The following is a 15,736-nucleotide window of genomic DNA, read 5'->3' as shown; positions in this document are numbered from 1 at the left end:
CGTTTTGTATTAACGTGATGTTAAATAAATACTTTTTTTAAATACTTTCGGGTATTTGAATAAAAAATTCAAATTAAGAAGTTAATAAAATTAATCGACACCCTCGACATAATAATTCTATTTGTAATGATATTACAAATTTTTATGTGCGCGATCATTATTGTCCATGCAATTTAGATCGTTCATGTAAACAAGAATATATTAATTAATTTTTATTTTCCTATTTTCTTCGTCCCATCATGATTATTGCATTTTATCACTTTTATCTTCTCTTACGTAACTGCTATAACGTTATTTGATTCCCGTCTATCCCGTGCACGACGATTTTGAAACCAAATCTTCACCTGTAAATGTATAAAATATGAAATCATTTGAAAAAATAAAAATAAACATTTGCATGTGTGTGTAAGTGCGTACACGTGTAAACGTACGCACATACACACACATAACTGACAAATAGCTCCTACGATTAATAACAAATTGTATAAACGTAAAACATAGAAAAACAAAAATGTTACGCTAACGTGAGAATTTATTGATTGTCCGGAAGAAATATACGTACAAAAAAGAGAGAAAAGATTTTTTGGTGTAGTATCGTTAATAAACTCGGTAATGCATGAGAATGTTGTACTTATATATTTTTAATTCGCATTAATTCGATTGTAACGATCAGTTTTTTTTTTTTTTTTAATACATATCACTAAATTCTACTGTATATAATATGTGATTATAAATAAAGATATACGAAATTTATCGAAAAAGAAAAAGAAAGAGAAAATAAATATATATTCTAGTAACTTACTCTACTTTGAGGTAGTCTCAATGACATTGATATATCGAGCGCGTCTCTCCTTGATAAATAAGCATTTTTTTTATATCTTTCCTCGAGAATTTGAAGTTGAAATGAAGAGAAAGGTATCCGTGGATGTACTCCTGGACGTCTTTTAGCACTTCTCCCTATTAAGCTTCTTCTAGGTAATTTCGGTGGTCTATATCTCGTGTATTGTAACCAGGCAAGCTCATTTCTTTGAGTTTCCCCGTAAGACGCGTCGATCTCGTGTTTTCCATCTTCGTACGCATTGATCGAACGCGACTGCGCAGTTTCCTGGATTTCATTTGTACCATCTTCTTCGTTTATCATCTTGTCTAATGAGTCTTGATCGATTGTCCTTCGTTGACATTGCTTTGAATTGAAAAAACGCGTGTCCTCGAGATTCGACACTTTTGTAATATCGCGATGAACGATAGTTTCAGTTATGTTTTGACCTTGATAAAATTGATGAACGACATTAACACGATTGTTCGAATTCCGCGACATTACGTTGTCCTTATCATTATCTTCAGACAAAATTCGTGCTATACTAAAGTCACTCTTTTCGGAGCGTGATCTCTGGAACGAATTCATCCCGATAGAAAGAGAGAACACGGACTTAGTAAAGAAAATATTGTAGGGCTTCGCCCTACGTTGCTTTATATATACATGTGAGCGTATGGATCTCACCCCACCTTTTTTTTTCGCTAAGGAATATCCATTTTGTAGTAAATCCAAATTAGACGCATAGTTGCACAAGAACCGATGGCTATCGCTTTCCTCGCATAAGGGAACTCTCTTGCATTAGTTCCAGTAGTAGTGGCGGTTTAACGCTGTACCTGCCCCTCTTTTATGTGCATGCTCTTATAACAGTGCATTATCTTGCGACCACATCTTTGGAACAACCAACGGTAATAACAATGTAATTGATACTCCCGGTATACATCACTCGAAAAAAAGAAGGGAGGAGGGGAAAAGGGAAAGGGAGAGATCTTTCGGCAAGCAATGCTTTTCTATGGGGTAGCAGATGTCTCGATCTATTCGAGCTTACATAATTAAAAAGCCACGGGGGTCGAGTAATCCGGTAATAGATCCATTTCGTCGATGTAAATATTGAACCTCTCTACTTCGTGCTTCTTTCCTCTTCGACCTACGATGGCTGAACTACATACATAACATGTCATTCCATCGAATGATATATTTAACTAACTATTTGTTTACTTCATTTCTTCTTCTTTTTTCTTTTTTTTTCCCCTTTTTTTTACATCGCGTCAAAGCTCTTATCTCATTGATTATCATAAACTATGATAGACAAAAAAACATTTCATGTATTTAAATTATTCCCCGATAACGAATAGGAACGATAAGTAATGTGCATACGTAAATATTAATAAGCTTATATGTAATAATTTTTAAATAGATAGTATAAAAAAGGAAAAAAAAAGAAAAGAATATGGATGACATTTGTAAACACGATGACAAACTTTTTCGAAACCAATTGAATTACGTTGATGAATTAATCGATTTTGATTATATTTACGGGAATCAATAAAATCGATGGATATATATTTATTGAACAATCAATCTTTTATGATCATTTAACCTATCGATATTGTAAAAATGGCATCAAAGAATTATACTTCGAATAAGTAATATCCTTAGTTTTTTTTTTATCATTGTAAGCTAATTGCAGCTTACGCAATATTAGGACACTTATCGTATACATTCGAGTTACATATGTATAGAATTTACGTTGACTTTAAAATTTCTCGAAGCAAGAGATGTCGCATTGTTAGAAATCCTTGAGTCAAAATTTAATATCACACGATCGTTGGAAAGACGCGCGCCGATTTGAACTCGAGAAGAGAAGTAGTGACGCCAAGAGGGGGTGAAGGATATCATTAAAAGATAGACTTGTACATGTAGTTAATAACTAGTCATATGTTTACAGCCATGAGTTAATTTTACAAAAAAAAAAAAAAAAAAAAAGCGAAATGTTCTATTTATAATAAATTCCAAAGAGACGATTTTGTTACAGTTGATCGATCAATGACAAATCCGAGGTAATCAACTTACTTTCAATTGAAAACGCAATTTTACTATTAGATTTCCTCATTTAACGATTATTATAAAAAATCGGAAACTTTATTGTACGTTCTACGATAATAAAATTATTTTATTCAAAGTATAAAGAAATTCTTAAAATTTTTCTAAGTATTATTATAATTTTATTATAATAAACTTTTATTAAATTTCTTCTAATAATTATACTTATTAAGTCGTTCCAACATTATACGCATCGCATATATAAAGCATAACATACATATACACATATATGTGTGATATATATAATATACATCATATGATATCACGTGAGTTAACATCATCGACAGTTAAAAGTCGCTATGCATACATATGTCCGTAGATAGATGAGGTATAAAAAAATAAAAATGGTTAAACGTTATAACTTAGTCGCTGGGCGATTTATTTTTTCGTTACGTTATTGTTCTCTGCGCATACGCGCGCGCGTGTGTGGCACGCAGCGAAACTATTATTTCATCTATATCGTGTGTCGTCAGCTGGTTCAGACTGTAACGGATTGAGACTTTCGACGAGTGTACGTTGTGTCTGCTGCTTTAACTCCATCATTTCATTCGAGTCCTCGAACGAATTTTTATTAAGAATTTTTAATACGAAAATGTCTTCTTGCACGAGGATGCAACACTCCGTTCAACAGACTAACGGTGATGGTAATCCGGCCTCACCCAGGAAAAAACAGAGAACTTCCACGAGTGGGCTCGTTTCCAAGGTCACGGTAGTCCTTGGCGCGCAATGGGGTGATGAGGGCAAGGGAAAGGTTGTGGATATGCTGGCAACAGATGCTGACATCGTTTGTAGATGTCAAGTACGTATTTCCTTGAATTTGACATTTTTTTATTTGCTTTACATCTCTTTCTCTTTATTTTTTACCTATTTTTCTCTCTCTCTCTCTCTCTTTCTCTCCCCCCTCTCTCTCTCTTTCTATCTCTATCTCTATCTCTATCTATTCTTTTCTCTTTTGCTCTTTCTTTTTTTGATTGATCAATGTGAACATTAGTACGCACATGTTTGTCGTTTGCCGCCTCTTTTTCAATATTTTACACTTGTTCAAACTATATATTTACATTGCCTGCGCTACCTTCGAAGTAAAACATTTGTTGAAGATTTACTTTTTTATCTCTTATCTTTCTTTTTTCTCGAAAATTCTCGGGATTTCGAACGATTGTTTTTTAATCTTTCAATTATTCTTAAGTATCCAATTTTTTTATTTATTTATTTATTTATTTCTTTCTTTATCATTGTTTTATCGAAAACGTATCTCCTATTTACGTTCATTATATTATACAGTTATTTCTTTTTTCTCTCTTTTTTCTTTCTTATCTTTCACATTCATGAGCTTCCGTTTGTGATATTATAGTTCTAATTATTTGCATTATATTATTTGATTTATCACGTATGAAATACGAACTTTGATCGTTAGCAGTTATATTTTTAGACAAAAACGTCATTTGTTCAATGGATCTTAGATGTTTCGGTTACAAATATATAACCTCTTTTATATTCAACACCTGGCATTACATAATTGTCATTTATTAGTCAAATTAAACTTTAAAAGATCGTTTATGATGTTCAAGTGTTTCTTTAAATTGGTTTTTTACTAATCTTATATAATTTTTTTTAAGTATTATTCTTAGATATAAAATATATTATTAATACAGATTATTTAATTACATTCTTATAGTAAACAATAAAAAAGTAAGATAATTTTTTTTTAAATTTCTGTATTACTTTTTTTTAATTTTTTTTTTTTTTTTTTTTTATATATATATATATATGCAACAATAATTAAGGTAAAAACACAATACCATAAGAAATTTTTTAAAAATCTTTGTCTTAAGATAGTTAATTAACACCTATGTTATTTTTTATATAAATTATTTGATTATAAATTACAATAAAATATGAGATTATAAAATATTATTAGTTTTATATACCGTTGTAAAAGTAACGCAGTATAGAAAAATTAGTTTTTCAAATGTATTATCAGTGTAGAAGAGGATATGATATATTTTTTTTTTAGATAAAAGAATCTATGTATTTTATTATTAAAGAGTGAAACAGTATAATAGTAGATGTAACTGATGATTACCATTATAAATAATTAAAAATTTCATTTTAGTATTTCATTAGTAGAATAGAATTGATAAACTGTCAAAATTTAAATCAGAAAAGAAGTCTTCTTTAGCTCTTTGGCATTTGATAATTTTTATTTATCATATATAAAACATCATATTGCAAAATTTTCTATTTATATGAGATAAACAAATTATATTGATTCTTTCATGGCTGGTGGAAGGCCCTGGCTCTTCAAATATTACTATAATTTCACAGGGAGGAAATAATGCAGGGCATACTGTAGTTGTAGAAGGTGCCGAATTCGACTTTCACCTTCTGCCTAGTGGAATAATCAATCCCAGATGCAAATCCGTTATAGGTAATATTTTCAAATCAACAAATAAAGTTAATAGACTGGTTCGTGCTCCAAAAAACAATCATCTAATACACTGACCACTGTGCTAAATCCACAATAAATAAAAATCTACAGATGCAAAAATGCTTAATATACAACGTTTAGGTATTCATATAAAATTAACCAAAATTAAACCATTCAAAGAAATCAATGGTAATAAGATAAAATGATCTTTTGAAAGCAGGAAATTAGAACACTGTTCTACTTGTTTATTTTACGAAGTAAACATATATGTATAATAATTTTTTTCTCTTTGTCTTCTTATAAATTTCATCGATCAATAAAATTAATATAATTTATTACTTATGTTCTTGTCATTTATATGCATATATATACATATATTTTTAGAAAACATGATATTTCATTACAAATGTTCCCACTTTGTTCACAGGAAATGGTGTAGTTGTTCACCTCCCAGGTCTCTTTGAAGAATTAGCAAAAAATGAAACCAAGGGACTTAAAGATTGGAAAGATAAACTCATTATATCTGATCGAGCACATCTGGTATTTGATTTACATCAACAGGTGGATGGATTACAAGAATTAGAAAAGGGAACTCAGTCTTTAGGAACTACAAAAAAAGGTATAGGACCAACCTATTCCAGCAAAGCTACAAGAAATGGAATTAGAATTGGAGATCTTTTGGGAGATTTTGACATATTTACTGAAAAGTTCAATGCACTAGTACTTTCATACCAAAAAATGTTTCCTGCATTACAAGTGGATACAAAAGCAGAGTTAGAGCGTTATAAAGAGTAAATATAAATATCAAGATTTCTTTGTTACTTTCATAAAAATAAAAATGAAAATTTAAAATAATAATTTTAAAATTTATTTATAGCTATGCTGAACGTGTAAGGCCACTTGTAAAAGAAACTGTTCAATACTTACATCAGGCTTTAAAAGAAAATAAAAAGGTGCTGGTAGAAGGTGCTAATGCTGCTATGCTGGATATTGATTTTGGAACATATCCGTACGTGACAAGCTCAAATTGCAGTATAGGTGGAGTTTGCACAGGTCTTGGTTTACCACCTAATACAATAGGTGAAATTATTGGTGTGGTAAAAGCATACACTACAAGAGTTGGAGATGGTCCCTTCCCGACAGAACTGTTAGATGCAACAGGAGAATTACTTCAAAATAGAGGTCATGAATTTGGAGTAACTACAAAAAGGAAGAGAAGATGTGGGTGGCTTGATTTAACATTGCTTAAATATACATCAATGGTTAATGGGTAAGTTGTTTATATTTTTCCTAAAAATATCTCAATATATTTTATTAAAATATAAAAAATAGTATGTAAATTAATCTTGATTCGAGTATTTAATTCATTAATTGTTATTACAGATATACCTCTATATGTTTAACGAAATTAGATATCCTTGATACATTACCTGAATTGAAAGTGTGCGTTGGGTATCGTATAAATGGAAAAGAAATAGATTATTTCCCAAGTACAACAGCAGAATTAGGAAAAGTTGAAGCTATATATGAGAAAGTAGATGGATGGCTATCTTTGACTGAAGGTGTGCGTTCCATAGATAAGCTACCGCATAATGCACGAAAATACATTCAATTCATAGAACAATATTTGGATATACCTGGTAAATATAACATCTACTATGATCTGTTAAGATGAAACATTAATAAATCTTATTATAACATATTATTTTTTTTAGTAAAATGGATTGGCGTTGGTGCTGGTCGAGAAAGCGTAATTACCCTTTGACGTTGTAGGATTTGTATTGTGTTACTTAAACGCACCATATGTAGTGTATTATTAATTCTAATTTTATGTGTAACATTTCCGGTTCAGAGCTGATGCACGCACACTACGAGAAGTTGAAACAAAAAAGCTTTCAGCAGAAGTAGTATTATCTTTGGATTTAAGCAATTAGATACTTGTATTGTGATTATGATACAGTGTTAACATTTAGTCATTTGTGTAGTCAGTGTCTATTATCTGAGCCCGACTATCGTCGAAAAACTTCTTGTTGTTTTCGTCTGTTCAAAGAGAATAACTTATTGTACAAATATTTAATAATATCTATTGTCTATATAATTTATATAAAAGCCTGTATCATTGAACCTATTTTTTAAACAAATTATAGTTAACAATTCAAATTAGATAATTATATTGATAATTAATGTACAATAATACACACATATATATATTACTATCATTAATATTAATTGCTCGCAATATTATGGTTGAATGAATTAAAATTAACCAGTGCCATATATTCAATGAAAAAACATGGTATTGTTAACATTTATTTTTTCACTGTATCTTTTAATATTTAAGTCAGAAAATAGAACTGGTAAATGGAGTGGCAGCTTATTTTTCAATGTAAACTCAAATATATCACTGTATTCTGATGTGCGCGTGGTAAATTGATTTAAAATTGAAAAATATTTCTATATTAGAAATAACTTTAATGTCTAAGTTATTATTTCGATAAGATAAAGCAGATATTTCCGAAGTGTAGATCTCGTTAAATATTAAAAAAAGAAAATAGTTTATACTTATTAAGGAGAGATCGTTAAGAATGGATTGCGAAAAATGATTGTCTTTAAAAATGGGTCTGAATCATAAAAATTCCAAAAGCCTTGCGATAAATTGTTTAATCGTTATAAAGCGACCTCATTCGGGAATTCAAGAAACATCTAAAGTACCAAATATAAAACATAACCACAAATAAATGTTTCGATTAATACTATTTTAAATGTCCATTAGTACGTCTTTTTTTATCGTATAATATTTTAATAATGGTATGTATAATTTAAATGAATTATAAGGAATATATATTGATTATTTAGTCACTTAATACGTTAGAATCATCATTTTATTAATTCAGGTCTATTTGTATAAATTGTAAAAATAGATAAAAAATGTGATAATGTGTGGAAATGATATAAAAAAAGAAAATACTATGGATAATCAGAACTTATTTTAATATTTTTATTGTAATTTTAATTTTTTGATAACCACACTTAACAAATTCAATTCACTTATAATAGTATAAAATTTATATCTCAATATTAAATATTATATATCGTGCTTTTATACGATCATATTGAAATAATAATATGATTATGAGTTTAAAGTTTTTAAAACGGATATTCAGGATGTTTTTGAATACCTTTAAAGAAACTAAAATCACATATACGTGCAGATTTTCCTACGTTTAGAGCATTCAATTCATTTATGTCTTTGTCTTCAAGCTGCCAATCAAATAATTGTATATTTTCTTTGATTCTTTGTGCATTTGTACTTTTTGGAATTGCTACAATGTCTTTATGAAGAATATGTTTTAGCAAAATTTGAGCTGGAGACTTATTATGTTTCTGTGCGATCTTTATAACAACAGGATTGGCTAATAAATCAGGAAGGACATCCGTCTTTTCCAATAATTTCACCAATCCTCGAGAACCCAAAGGTGAATATGCAGTCACACAAATATTATTACTTTTACAAAATTCAACCTATAATGCATGGTTTTTTTTTCCATTATTTTTTTAAGTCCATATATAAAATATTACTTTATAAGATATTACCATACTTACCAGTTCAAGTTGTTGGAAGTATACATGTAACTCTATTTGTAAATTAGAGATTGGTAAAGATGCAATCGATAAAATCTTATTTATTTGAGTTTCATTAAAATTCGAAAGACCTATAGCTTTTGTTCGTCCTTGTTTAACTTGTTCTTCCATCTCCTTCCAAATTTTCACATGATCTGTACAAGCATCAAACTTAACTTCTCCTTTCTCATTTATTGGATGAAATACCTCTCCAACTTCTTCAAGTGTAAATGGCACATGTATCAAGTAAAGATCTATATAATCTAGTTGTAAATTTGCTAGAGATTTCTTTATCCATTTTTCAACACCTCCTGGACGATTACCAATTGTTGGTAACTAAAATTTATTATAATATTTATCATTATTGTATATAATATTTGGATTCAATATTAGAAAATCACATAGAAATCTATCTTTGACAATGACCCTACATTTTGTCTTATCTAGTAAAAACAAAGTTATTTTATATGTGTTATACATTAGAAATATGTTAACATATTTAATGATAATTTTAGTAAGTTATCAAAAAAAAAAAATAATTATTTTATGATATAAGTGGAATTCTCACCTTTGTCACAATAAAAAGTTCAGATCGTTGAATTTTGCCAGAGTCTATCCATTTTTTTAGAACCTTACCAATGGCTTTTTCATTCAAATATACTGTAGCAGTATCAATATGTCTATAGCCTGCTTCAAGAGCTATATCTAATGCCGTTTCTATTTCATCTTCACTGGCCTTTTATTTTACATTATATTAATACGATGAAATATAAACAAATAATTATTTATGTATATATGAGCTGATGATTATAAAAGTGATCTGTCATATGTTTTATTTAGAAATATTTCGATATCTGGACTTGATTTATTTAAGAATTATTTTTTTATAATAACAAGTATAAAAAATTAAAAAATTAAATGTATTTATTTTTGAAAAATAATTCTTTTATATAATTTTAAAAATAGGATATGATAAAACGTTTTTTAATATTTCAAATGAATTACCAATTCATAATCTTACCTGCCAGGTACCAAATCCCAATATTGGCATTTGCTGTCCAGTTGGTAAAGATATGAATTTTTTTATCACCATGTTTATATCGTAAAGTTATAAATATATTGTAAAATACAATATCTTATTTGGATAACAGAAGTAAATTGGCTTAACACCGTCTTTGGAGAAAACAATATCTGTACTGTTCAATTTGAAACTGATATTTCCTTTTAACTACCCCACCACGAGTTAATTTACACTACGTTTTACTTTCAATCCAGTAATGTCCTTGTATGTTTAGTCAAGGCTAATGTATCTGCTTAATATTTATCGCTATGTATAATGCTTATTTATATACAATATTTATTTTAAATATATATTGATATGATAAAATAAAAAAAATAAAATTAGAAGAAATTTATAAATTATATATAATTTATTTGTATTTAAATTATACAAAAATTCGATGAAAAAACGGCTTGCGATAGAATTTTCTCCTTCGCGGTATGGTAGCGAATGGATTAACGTATATTTCATATTATTAAATTATTTAAAATTTTTATTTCATTTTCATATTATTACATAAACAACAACTTTATCCATTTCACTTTCACCATATCCATTCTACTCTGCATTTAAGTTATTTCTATATCTTTACAATCATTTATATTAAATGTTACATTTATTGCACTAAATATTTATTATATTTCATAAATATCGTTTATCACGAGATTTATCGTAAAAGATCTTACGTAGGAGATATGCTGTAGGAGATATTATATAAGAGATTGTTGCATCTTGATAAGATTAATAAGATAACTGAACTATAATTTAAAATATGTGTGATAGTTTTATAATTTCAAATATTTCTTTAATATGAATCAATCGGTATATTTAAAAGAATTTCATTATCTATGGTAAGTATGATAAGTAAAAACACGGAAGAACTTTCTCTGACCTTGATAGAAATATGTGTCAGAAAACGGTATGTTCTGAATCATCGGTTTTATACGTATTCTCATAATTTTGCATAAACTAAAGATATTATCGCGTATTGAAAATATTTTAAATAAAATAATGTAAAAACAGTTTTGTAACATTTTATTCTATTAAATGACTCATCCTATATATAAAAAATTAAATCATTTCTCTCTTTTTAAATGTAATTTTGAAATGTTTTATTTTAATTATATTCAATATTATATATTCAAGTTCGTTGTATAGATACTTATGTAAATATTTTACGTATAGATATTTATTTTTTTTTCCGTGTAGGAAATATAGAACTATCAAATACAAAAAAAGTAGAACAATCATATGAAACTGATGTCCCAATTAATCTCATTTTTGAATTACAGAAAAATAAATGCAATTGAAAAAAATCTTTTATAGTTTATCTAAAAATTTTTATGTATTTGCAGATTTTATCTCATGTATATCTGTATAAATTGTGGAACTGAAACAGAGGAACTTTATAGACGATATTGTCCAAGTGTGCTTAAAGTTTTGAAATGCGTAAGTTCGTATATTCATTTTTCTTTACACAATTTTTTTATTCAATGTTTTATTGCAGGTCAAATGTGGATTATTAGCTGACAAATACATCGAATATGATCCTGTTATTGTATTCGTTGATCTTATTTTATTAGAGAAACAAGCCTATCAGCACCTTTTATATAATAGTAATTTTAAATCATATTGGAAGTTAATGGTAATGTTATGGTTGGCTGAAGCCTTCAGAGCTTGGTCTTTTTGTGAATCTATTAATAGTCAAAAAACCAATATAGATATAGGCAATAGAGATGTATTTCAAGGAGACTGTAATTTTTATATTCTGCTATTACAAACTGCCATTACATTGACAGTATTTATTGCTACTGTAATTATTGTAACTGAATTACGTTGGTTGCTTAGCAGAAAAAGGCCACACAAATATAATGCCAAAGATCTAACTAGAGCACTTATTGTGGGAGGATGTTCAAAGTTGTTTGGATTATTATCTATCGTATGGGAACCTATAGGATTAGATCTACATTACATATTTGTTCAGGGCTATACAGTTTTATGCCTTATGACAGCGTATTCAGGTAAATGTATACGTTTATCAAAAATGATAGATAACGTATTACATTGCACTGTAATGACCAGAAAGTTTTCACATTTAATCTATACATAAATTTATCAATAAGTCCATCATTTATTGATTCATTTTAAATTATAGCTGATATTATACATTATGTACCAGTATTCTTCTGCTTAATATAATTATTCATTACAGTTGTCTGTAAGACTGGGAAAAGTGGATCTTTGATTGGATTGATCACTGGATTTTTGGTTTGCGATTACATTTCTAATTTTGTTTCTATATTGCCTTTGTGATCAACATTATTCTAATGTAAGGATTGATCTAATAACGGATTTTGATGCTCAGGCATCCTTAACAGGAAGAATACTCCATCCTACTACTAATCTATCAAATCCACAAGAAAACAAATTACAAATACTACTACTATCTTCTGCCCATGCTACAGAACAGACCATTCTGCGATGTCCCTAAAATAATAATTTTAATAGTATATTATTACATTTTATGATACATTTGTTTTTAAAAAAATTTGTAATTTTCTATGTTGTATAATTTTACAATATTTAAAAATATAAATGGAAATGATATATAATTATCGAATATTATTGAATTTTTTTATAGCTATTTTTTATGGCTACATCATATTTGTTCAAAATTATTTTAATATTTACCTGTCTACTAGTTCTAGGCAATCTTGCCAAACGTTGTCCACTTAAATCAAAAAGACGTATTTGTCTATTGTCATGCGGTATAGCTACAATTCCTGTACTTGAAACAGCCAATCTGTTAGCAGCGCTATCACCACGAATTGTTGCTAAAGGACTTCTTATATTACGTAATTCCCATACTTTGACACTTCTATCGTCAGACCCTGAGACTATTTTATCCTCTCGTGTAAAAACTGCTGAAGTTACTGTTCTATATCAGAAATATACATTGATAAAATACTAGATATAGATAAGTAATCTTATGAAAAATTAAATTTTGCACTTACTCTGTGTGACCTTGAAAAACAGATACGGAATGTATAGGTTCTCTAAAATCCCACAAACGAAATGTACTATCCCGACTTGATGTGACACATAATCTTTGCATGTAATGAGTGGATACATGTGATAGTTCTTGATCATGTCCACAGAGAGTATGAATTATTTCTCCAGTTTCTGCATCATATAAGTTTGCAGTTCTATCCCATGATGCTGTAACGATTTGTTCAGCACCAGGTAACCAATCTGCTGCCATGATAACACCCGTATGACCTAATAGTTCTCGTATTGGAGTTCGTAAAGTAGGAGGTTCTTCTTGTTCCTCATTGTTACTAATAATGCTGCTTGCAGCTGTTCTTTCTGCACCCATTGTTGGAAGCTCTTCCATAGATGGTACTCTTTTAGGCAAATCCCAATCAACTGCTGCTTGCCATACATGAGCAGAACCATCTCCGCTTGCTGTCAAAGCAAGATCCCTAGTTGGATGAAATCTAACAGAATTTACAGAACCATTATGACCTATATATTGTAATAAACAGCGTCCAGAATCTGATGCCCAAACTCGTGCTGTATGATCTGCAGATGCAGTTGCTATAATTGGTTGACCCAATCTACCTACTGAAACTTCCCATACACCATCTCTATGACCAACATATTCTCTTTGCATAGTACAGGACATAGTTGGATTCTTAAAACTTGATACAATTTTACTAGTTTGAGCTTTGAGTTTGTGTGAAGTCTTTATTTTCTGGGCAGATGAGCCAACCATAGCTGCAATGATTCAATTGAATATTAATTAGGGACATTAAATAGCAGTTATACTACTTTAGTTCTATACAAATAAGCATAATAAATAAATTTTTTACATTTTTGTTTTGAAAGTGCTTTTGTATCTGGGTAGTCTGGAATGTCCCCTGGAGGTAGGCTGCGTTCTCCAGATCCATAGCATTCCCTTTCCAGACGATCATTCAATATATCTATTTTCTCCTGTACTGTTTTAAAATTTTTAATTTTTAAATATATCTTACAAATCAAACAGTATTTTCTATTGGATTGCACTGAGTATATATATATACTTAGTTCATTAAAACTTAACAATTATATATTTACTTCTACTGAATAAACTAATTACAATACAAATTGTGCACAGAAAACTACGATCTACTAACTGGTTAATAGTTTTGTTTCCAATATTTTTCTAATACAAATTTATATAAATACTGTTTTACATCCATGCCTTCAATAGTAAGATTCCCCATAATGCGAACACCAAAAGTGCAGTGCGATACACATTACAATATTGATATACTCCTGATTTTTCTGTGAAATATATTAATTATTTATAATAATTCCAGCGCAACCCAACAGATAAGATTAAATCTAAGATGCTGTGAAACCTTACATCCAAGATTTTCTGTGCAGAGCATCTCAAATTCTTTTTCAATTTGTTGAAATAGGTCAAATAATCGACAACGCAATGTGGGTGGTATAGGACTTTCCTCGATATCTGATCGAAAGCTTACATAGTGCAGTGCTACAGGCTGTAATGGTGTAGAGCCACTTTGACTCTGTTGTGACTGCAATTCTGTATCTGTGCTGCTTTGTACACGAGGTATTGAGATTCTTTTCGTTTTTCCGCTTGCTTTGTTAGCGCTTGTTACGGATGGTTCTCCAGGCATGGTTCACAGATTAATGTTAATGCAAAATAGATTGTGCAAATTGTTTATTCTAAAAGAATAAGTTATTTTTTTCTTTCTTTCTATAAAACCTTTTTTAAATTCTGTACATGTATAGCATGTAGAATAAATCAAACTAGTTATTCGTCATTTGTGAAATGTGCATATACACACAACATAAAAATTATTTAGATTGGATATGTACAGCGTTTAATAAAGGAAATTCTTGGATAGATAACAAGCTTCAATAAAATTTTGATTTTGCTCAGTAAAATTTTCATAGGCATTAACATATCTCACGATTGAGACATAACAACTACACACAATACATGTAATTGAATTCATGCTATGAGAATGAGGTGTGTTTGACTGTGGCTTTAATTTTGATTGTCACTTACGCCACGGTCTAATACAATTAAATATTTGTATCTCAAAGTCAAAGCCCACTAAACATTGAGTGAGTTTCTCCAACTAAAGAACCTTTTGCAGGTATATCCTTGAAAAATCATTGATTCAAGCTAGAGTAGATAGAATACACGAGAGAAATTGCAAAAATCTCTGTATCATAAACACAATTTAACCGGTTGCCATTTTTTTCCTGTATATTACTGATTCAAAGAAACACGTATTCGTATAAATATATATACAATAATATGGTTAAATTACAAGCCGACGATACATTTACGAAAGGGAAATTCATTTTTAATGACTGGTAGAAATGGCAGCATTGCTTTTAACACTGCTTGTATCAGTAATTCAAACTCTATACAGATGGGCACGAGTTGAATGAATTGACTGATACGAGCTTTAACATCATTACGCATGCGCATATTAAAAGTTTTGTTAAAAATGTTTCTTTTTCTTTTATGACTTAAAATTTTTTGTTAACTTTTAAAGAAATGACATTTTGATTAAATGTTTATCGATTAATTTATTCAGGCCAATTTTTTGATTTAAATATGCGCTTAATATTGTGAGCGAATAGATCATATATTCGCGCGAAATTGGACTGCGCAAAAATTCTGCGC

At 29.3% G+C, this 15,736-nt stretch overlaps 5 protein-coding genes across 9 annotated transcripts; 2 read left to right on the top strand and 3 right to left on the bottom strand.

The window, feature by feature from the left end:
* On the bottom strand, positions 1-4,584 carry LOC124949528 (homeobox protein engrailed-2-B). Of its 2 annotated transcripts, XM_047494741.1 has the most exons (3): positions 1,863-4,584; positions 803-1,705; positions 1-344 (listed from the first exon to the last, which is right to left on the bottom strand). In XM_047494741.1, the coding sequence occupies exons 2-3, from the start codon at positions 1,403-1,405 to the stop codon at positions 273-275; spliced, it is 675 nt and encodes a 224-aa protein (XP_047350697.1). In that variant the 5' UTR covers positions 1,406-1,705; positions 1,863-4,584; the 3' UTR covers positions 1-272. The 2 variants fall into 2 exon arrangements, with proteins under 2 accessions (XP_047350697.1, XP_047350696.1); XM_047494740.1 differs by having other exon boundaries at positions 803-4,584.
* LOC124949527 (adenylosuccinate synthetase) lies at positions 3,355-7,535 on the top strand. Of its 2 annotated transcripts, XM_047494738.1 has the most exons (6): positions 3,355-3,716; positions 5,243-5,345; positions 5,773-6,136; positions 6,223-6,615; positions 6,729-6,985; positions 7,061-7,535. In XM_047494738.1, exons 1-6 carry the CDS (start codon positions 3,510-3,512, stop codon positions 7,108-7,110), a joined length of 1,374 nt encoding a protein of 457 aa, XP_047350694.1. In that variant the 5' UTR covers positions 3,355-3,509; the 3' UTR covers positions 7,111-7,535. The 2 variants fall into 2 exon arrangements, with proteins under 2 accessions (XP_047350694.1, XP_047350695.1); XM_047494739.1 differs by lacking the exon at positions 5,243-5,345 and having other exon boundaries at positions 3,579-3,716.
* Positions 7,536-7,559: 24 nt separating this feature from the next.
* LOC124949523 (protein ARV1) lies at positions 7,560-12,638 on the top strand. The gene is made up of 5 exons (XM_047494732.1): positions 7,560-8,153; positions 8,700-8,821; positions 11,382-11,475; positions 11,534-12,047; positions 12,239-12,638. Exons 3-5 carry the CDS (start codon positions 11,392-11,394, stop codon positions 12,337-12,339), a joined length of 699 nt encoding a protein of 232 aa, XP_047350688.1. The 5' UTR covers positions 7,560-8,153; positions 8,700-8,821; positions 11,382-11,391; the 3' UTR covers positions 12,340-12,638.
* Positions 7,568-10,256, bottom strand: LOC124949521 (aldo-keto reductase family 1 member A1). Its single transcript, XM_047494729.1, has 4 exons — positions 9,988-10,256; positions 9,535-9,702; positions 8,949-9,302; positions 7,568-8,867 (listed from the first exon to the last, which is right to left on the bottom strand). Exons 1-4 carry the CDS (start codon positions 10,057-10,059, stop codon positions 8,493-8,495), a joined length of 969 nt encoding a protein of 322 aa, XP_047350685.1. The 5' UTR covers positions 10,060-10,256; the 3' UTR covers positions 7,568-8,492.
* LOC124949520 (WD repeat-containing protein 37) lies at positions 10,502-15,493 on the bottom strand. Of its 3 annotated transcripts, none has more exons than XM_047494726.1 (6): positions 15,107-15,493; positions 14,435-14,760; positions 13,899-14,024; positions 13,041-13,803; positions 12,718-12,964; positions 10,502-12,513 (listed from the first exon to the last, which is right to left on the bottom strand). In XM_047494726.1, exons 2-6 carry the CDS (start codon positions 14,709-14,711, stop codon positions 12,388-12,390), a joined length of 1,539 nt encoding a protein of 512 aa, XP_047350682.1. In that variant the 5' UTR covers positions 14,712-14,760; positions 15,107-15,493; the 3' UTR covers positions 10,502-12,387. The 3 variants fall into 3 exon arrangements, with proteins under 3 accessions (XP_047350682.1, XP_047350684.1, XP_047350683.1); XM_047494728.1 differs by lacking the exon at positions 15,107-15,493 and adding an exon at positions 14,270-14,352 and having other exon boundaries at positions 14,435-14,576; XM_047494727.1 differs by having other exon boundaries at positions 14,435-15,493.
* Positions 15,494-15,736: the final 243 nt, after the last annotated feature.

This window comes from Vespa velutina, chromosome 5, assembly GCF_912470025.1.
Source record: "Vespa velutina chromosome 5, iVesVel2.1, whole genome shotgun sequence".
Taxonomy (NCBI): Eukaryota; Metazoa; Arthropoda; class Insecta; order Hymenoptera; family Vespidae; genus Vespa; species Vespa velutina.
This window is presented reverse-complemented; position numbering and strand designations above follow the sequence as displayed.

Excerpts from the sequence above, each read along its gene's own strand:
- LOC124949520 (XM_047494727.1), bottom strand. The coding sequence starts at position 14,711 with ATGCCTGGAGAACCATCCGTAACAAGCGCTAACAAAGCAAGCGGAAAA. Across the intron at positions 14,025-14,434 it reads CTGCACAGAAAATCTTGGAT|TACAGGAGAAAATAGATATA; the intron begins GTAAGGTTTCAC and ends ATTTTAAAACAG. Across the intron at positions 13,804-13,898 it reads AGCACTTTCAAAACAAAAAT|CTATGGTTGGCTCATCTGCC; the intron begins GTAAAAAATTTA and ends GAATCATTGCAG.
- LOC124949521 (XM_047494729.1), bottom strand. The coding sequence starts at position 10,059 with ATGGTGATAAAAAAATTCATATCTTTACCAACTGGACAGCAAATGCCA. Across the intron at positions 9,703-9,987 it reads TGGGATTTGGTACCTGGCAG|GCCAGTGAAGATGAAATAGA; the intron begins GTAAGATTATGA and ends GTAAAATAAAAG. Across the intron at positions 8,868-8,948 it reads ACTTCCAACAACTTGAACTG|GTTGAATTTTGTAAAAGTAA; the intron begins GTAAGTATGGTA and ends CATGCATTATAG.
- LOC124949523 (XM_047494732.1), top strand. The coding sequence starts at position 11,392 with ATGTATATCTGTATAAATTGTGGAACTGAAACAGAGGAACTTTATAGA. Across the intron at positions 11,476-11,533 it reads TGCTTAAAGTTTTGAAATGC|GTCAAATGTGGATTATTAGC; the intron begins GTAAGTTCGTAT and ends GTTTTATTGCAG. Across the intron at positions 12,048-12,238 it reads CCTTATGACAGCGTATTCAG|TTGTCTGTAAGACTGGGAAA; the intron begins GTAAATGTATAC and ends TATTCATTACAG.
- LOC124949528 (XM_047494740.1), bottom strand. The coding sequence starts at position 1,405 with ATGAATTCGTTCCAGAGATCACGCTCCGAAAAGAGTGACTTTAGTATA. Across the intron at positions 345-802 it reads TGAGACTACCTCAAAGTAGA|GTGAAGATTTGGTTTCAAAA; the intron begins GTAAGTTACTAG and ends ATACATTTACAG.
- LOC124949527 (XM_047494738.1), top strand. The coding sequence starts at position 3,510 with ATGTCTTCTTGCACGAGGATGCAACACTCCGTTCAACAGACTAACGGT. Across the intron at positions 3,717-5,242 it reads ACATCGTTTGTAGATGTCAA|GGAGGAAATAATGCAGGGCA; the intron begins GTACGTATTTCC and ends ATAATTTCACAG. Across the intron at positions 6,986-7,060 it reads ACAATATTTGGATATACCTG|TAAAATGGATTGGCGTTGGT; the intron begins GTAAATATAACA and ends TATTTTTTTTAG.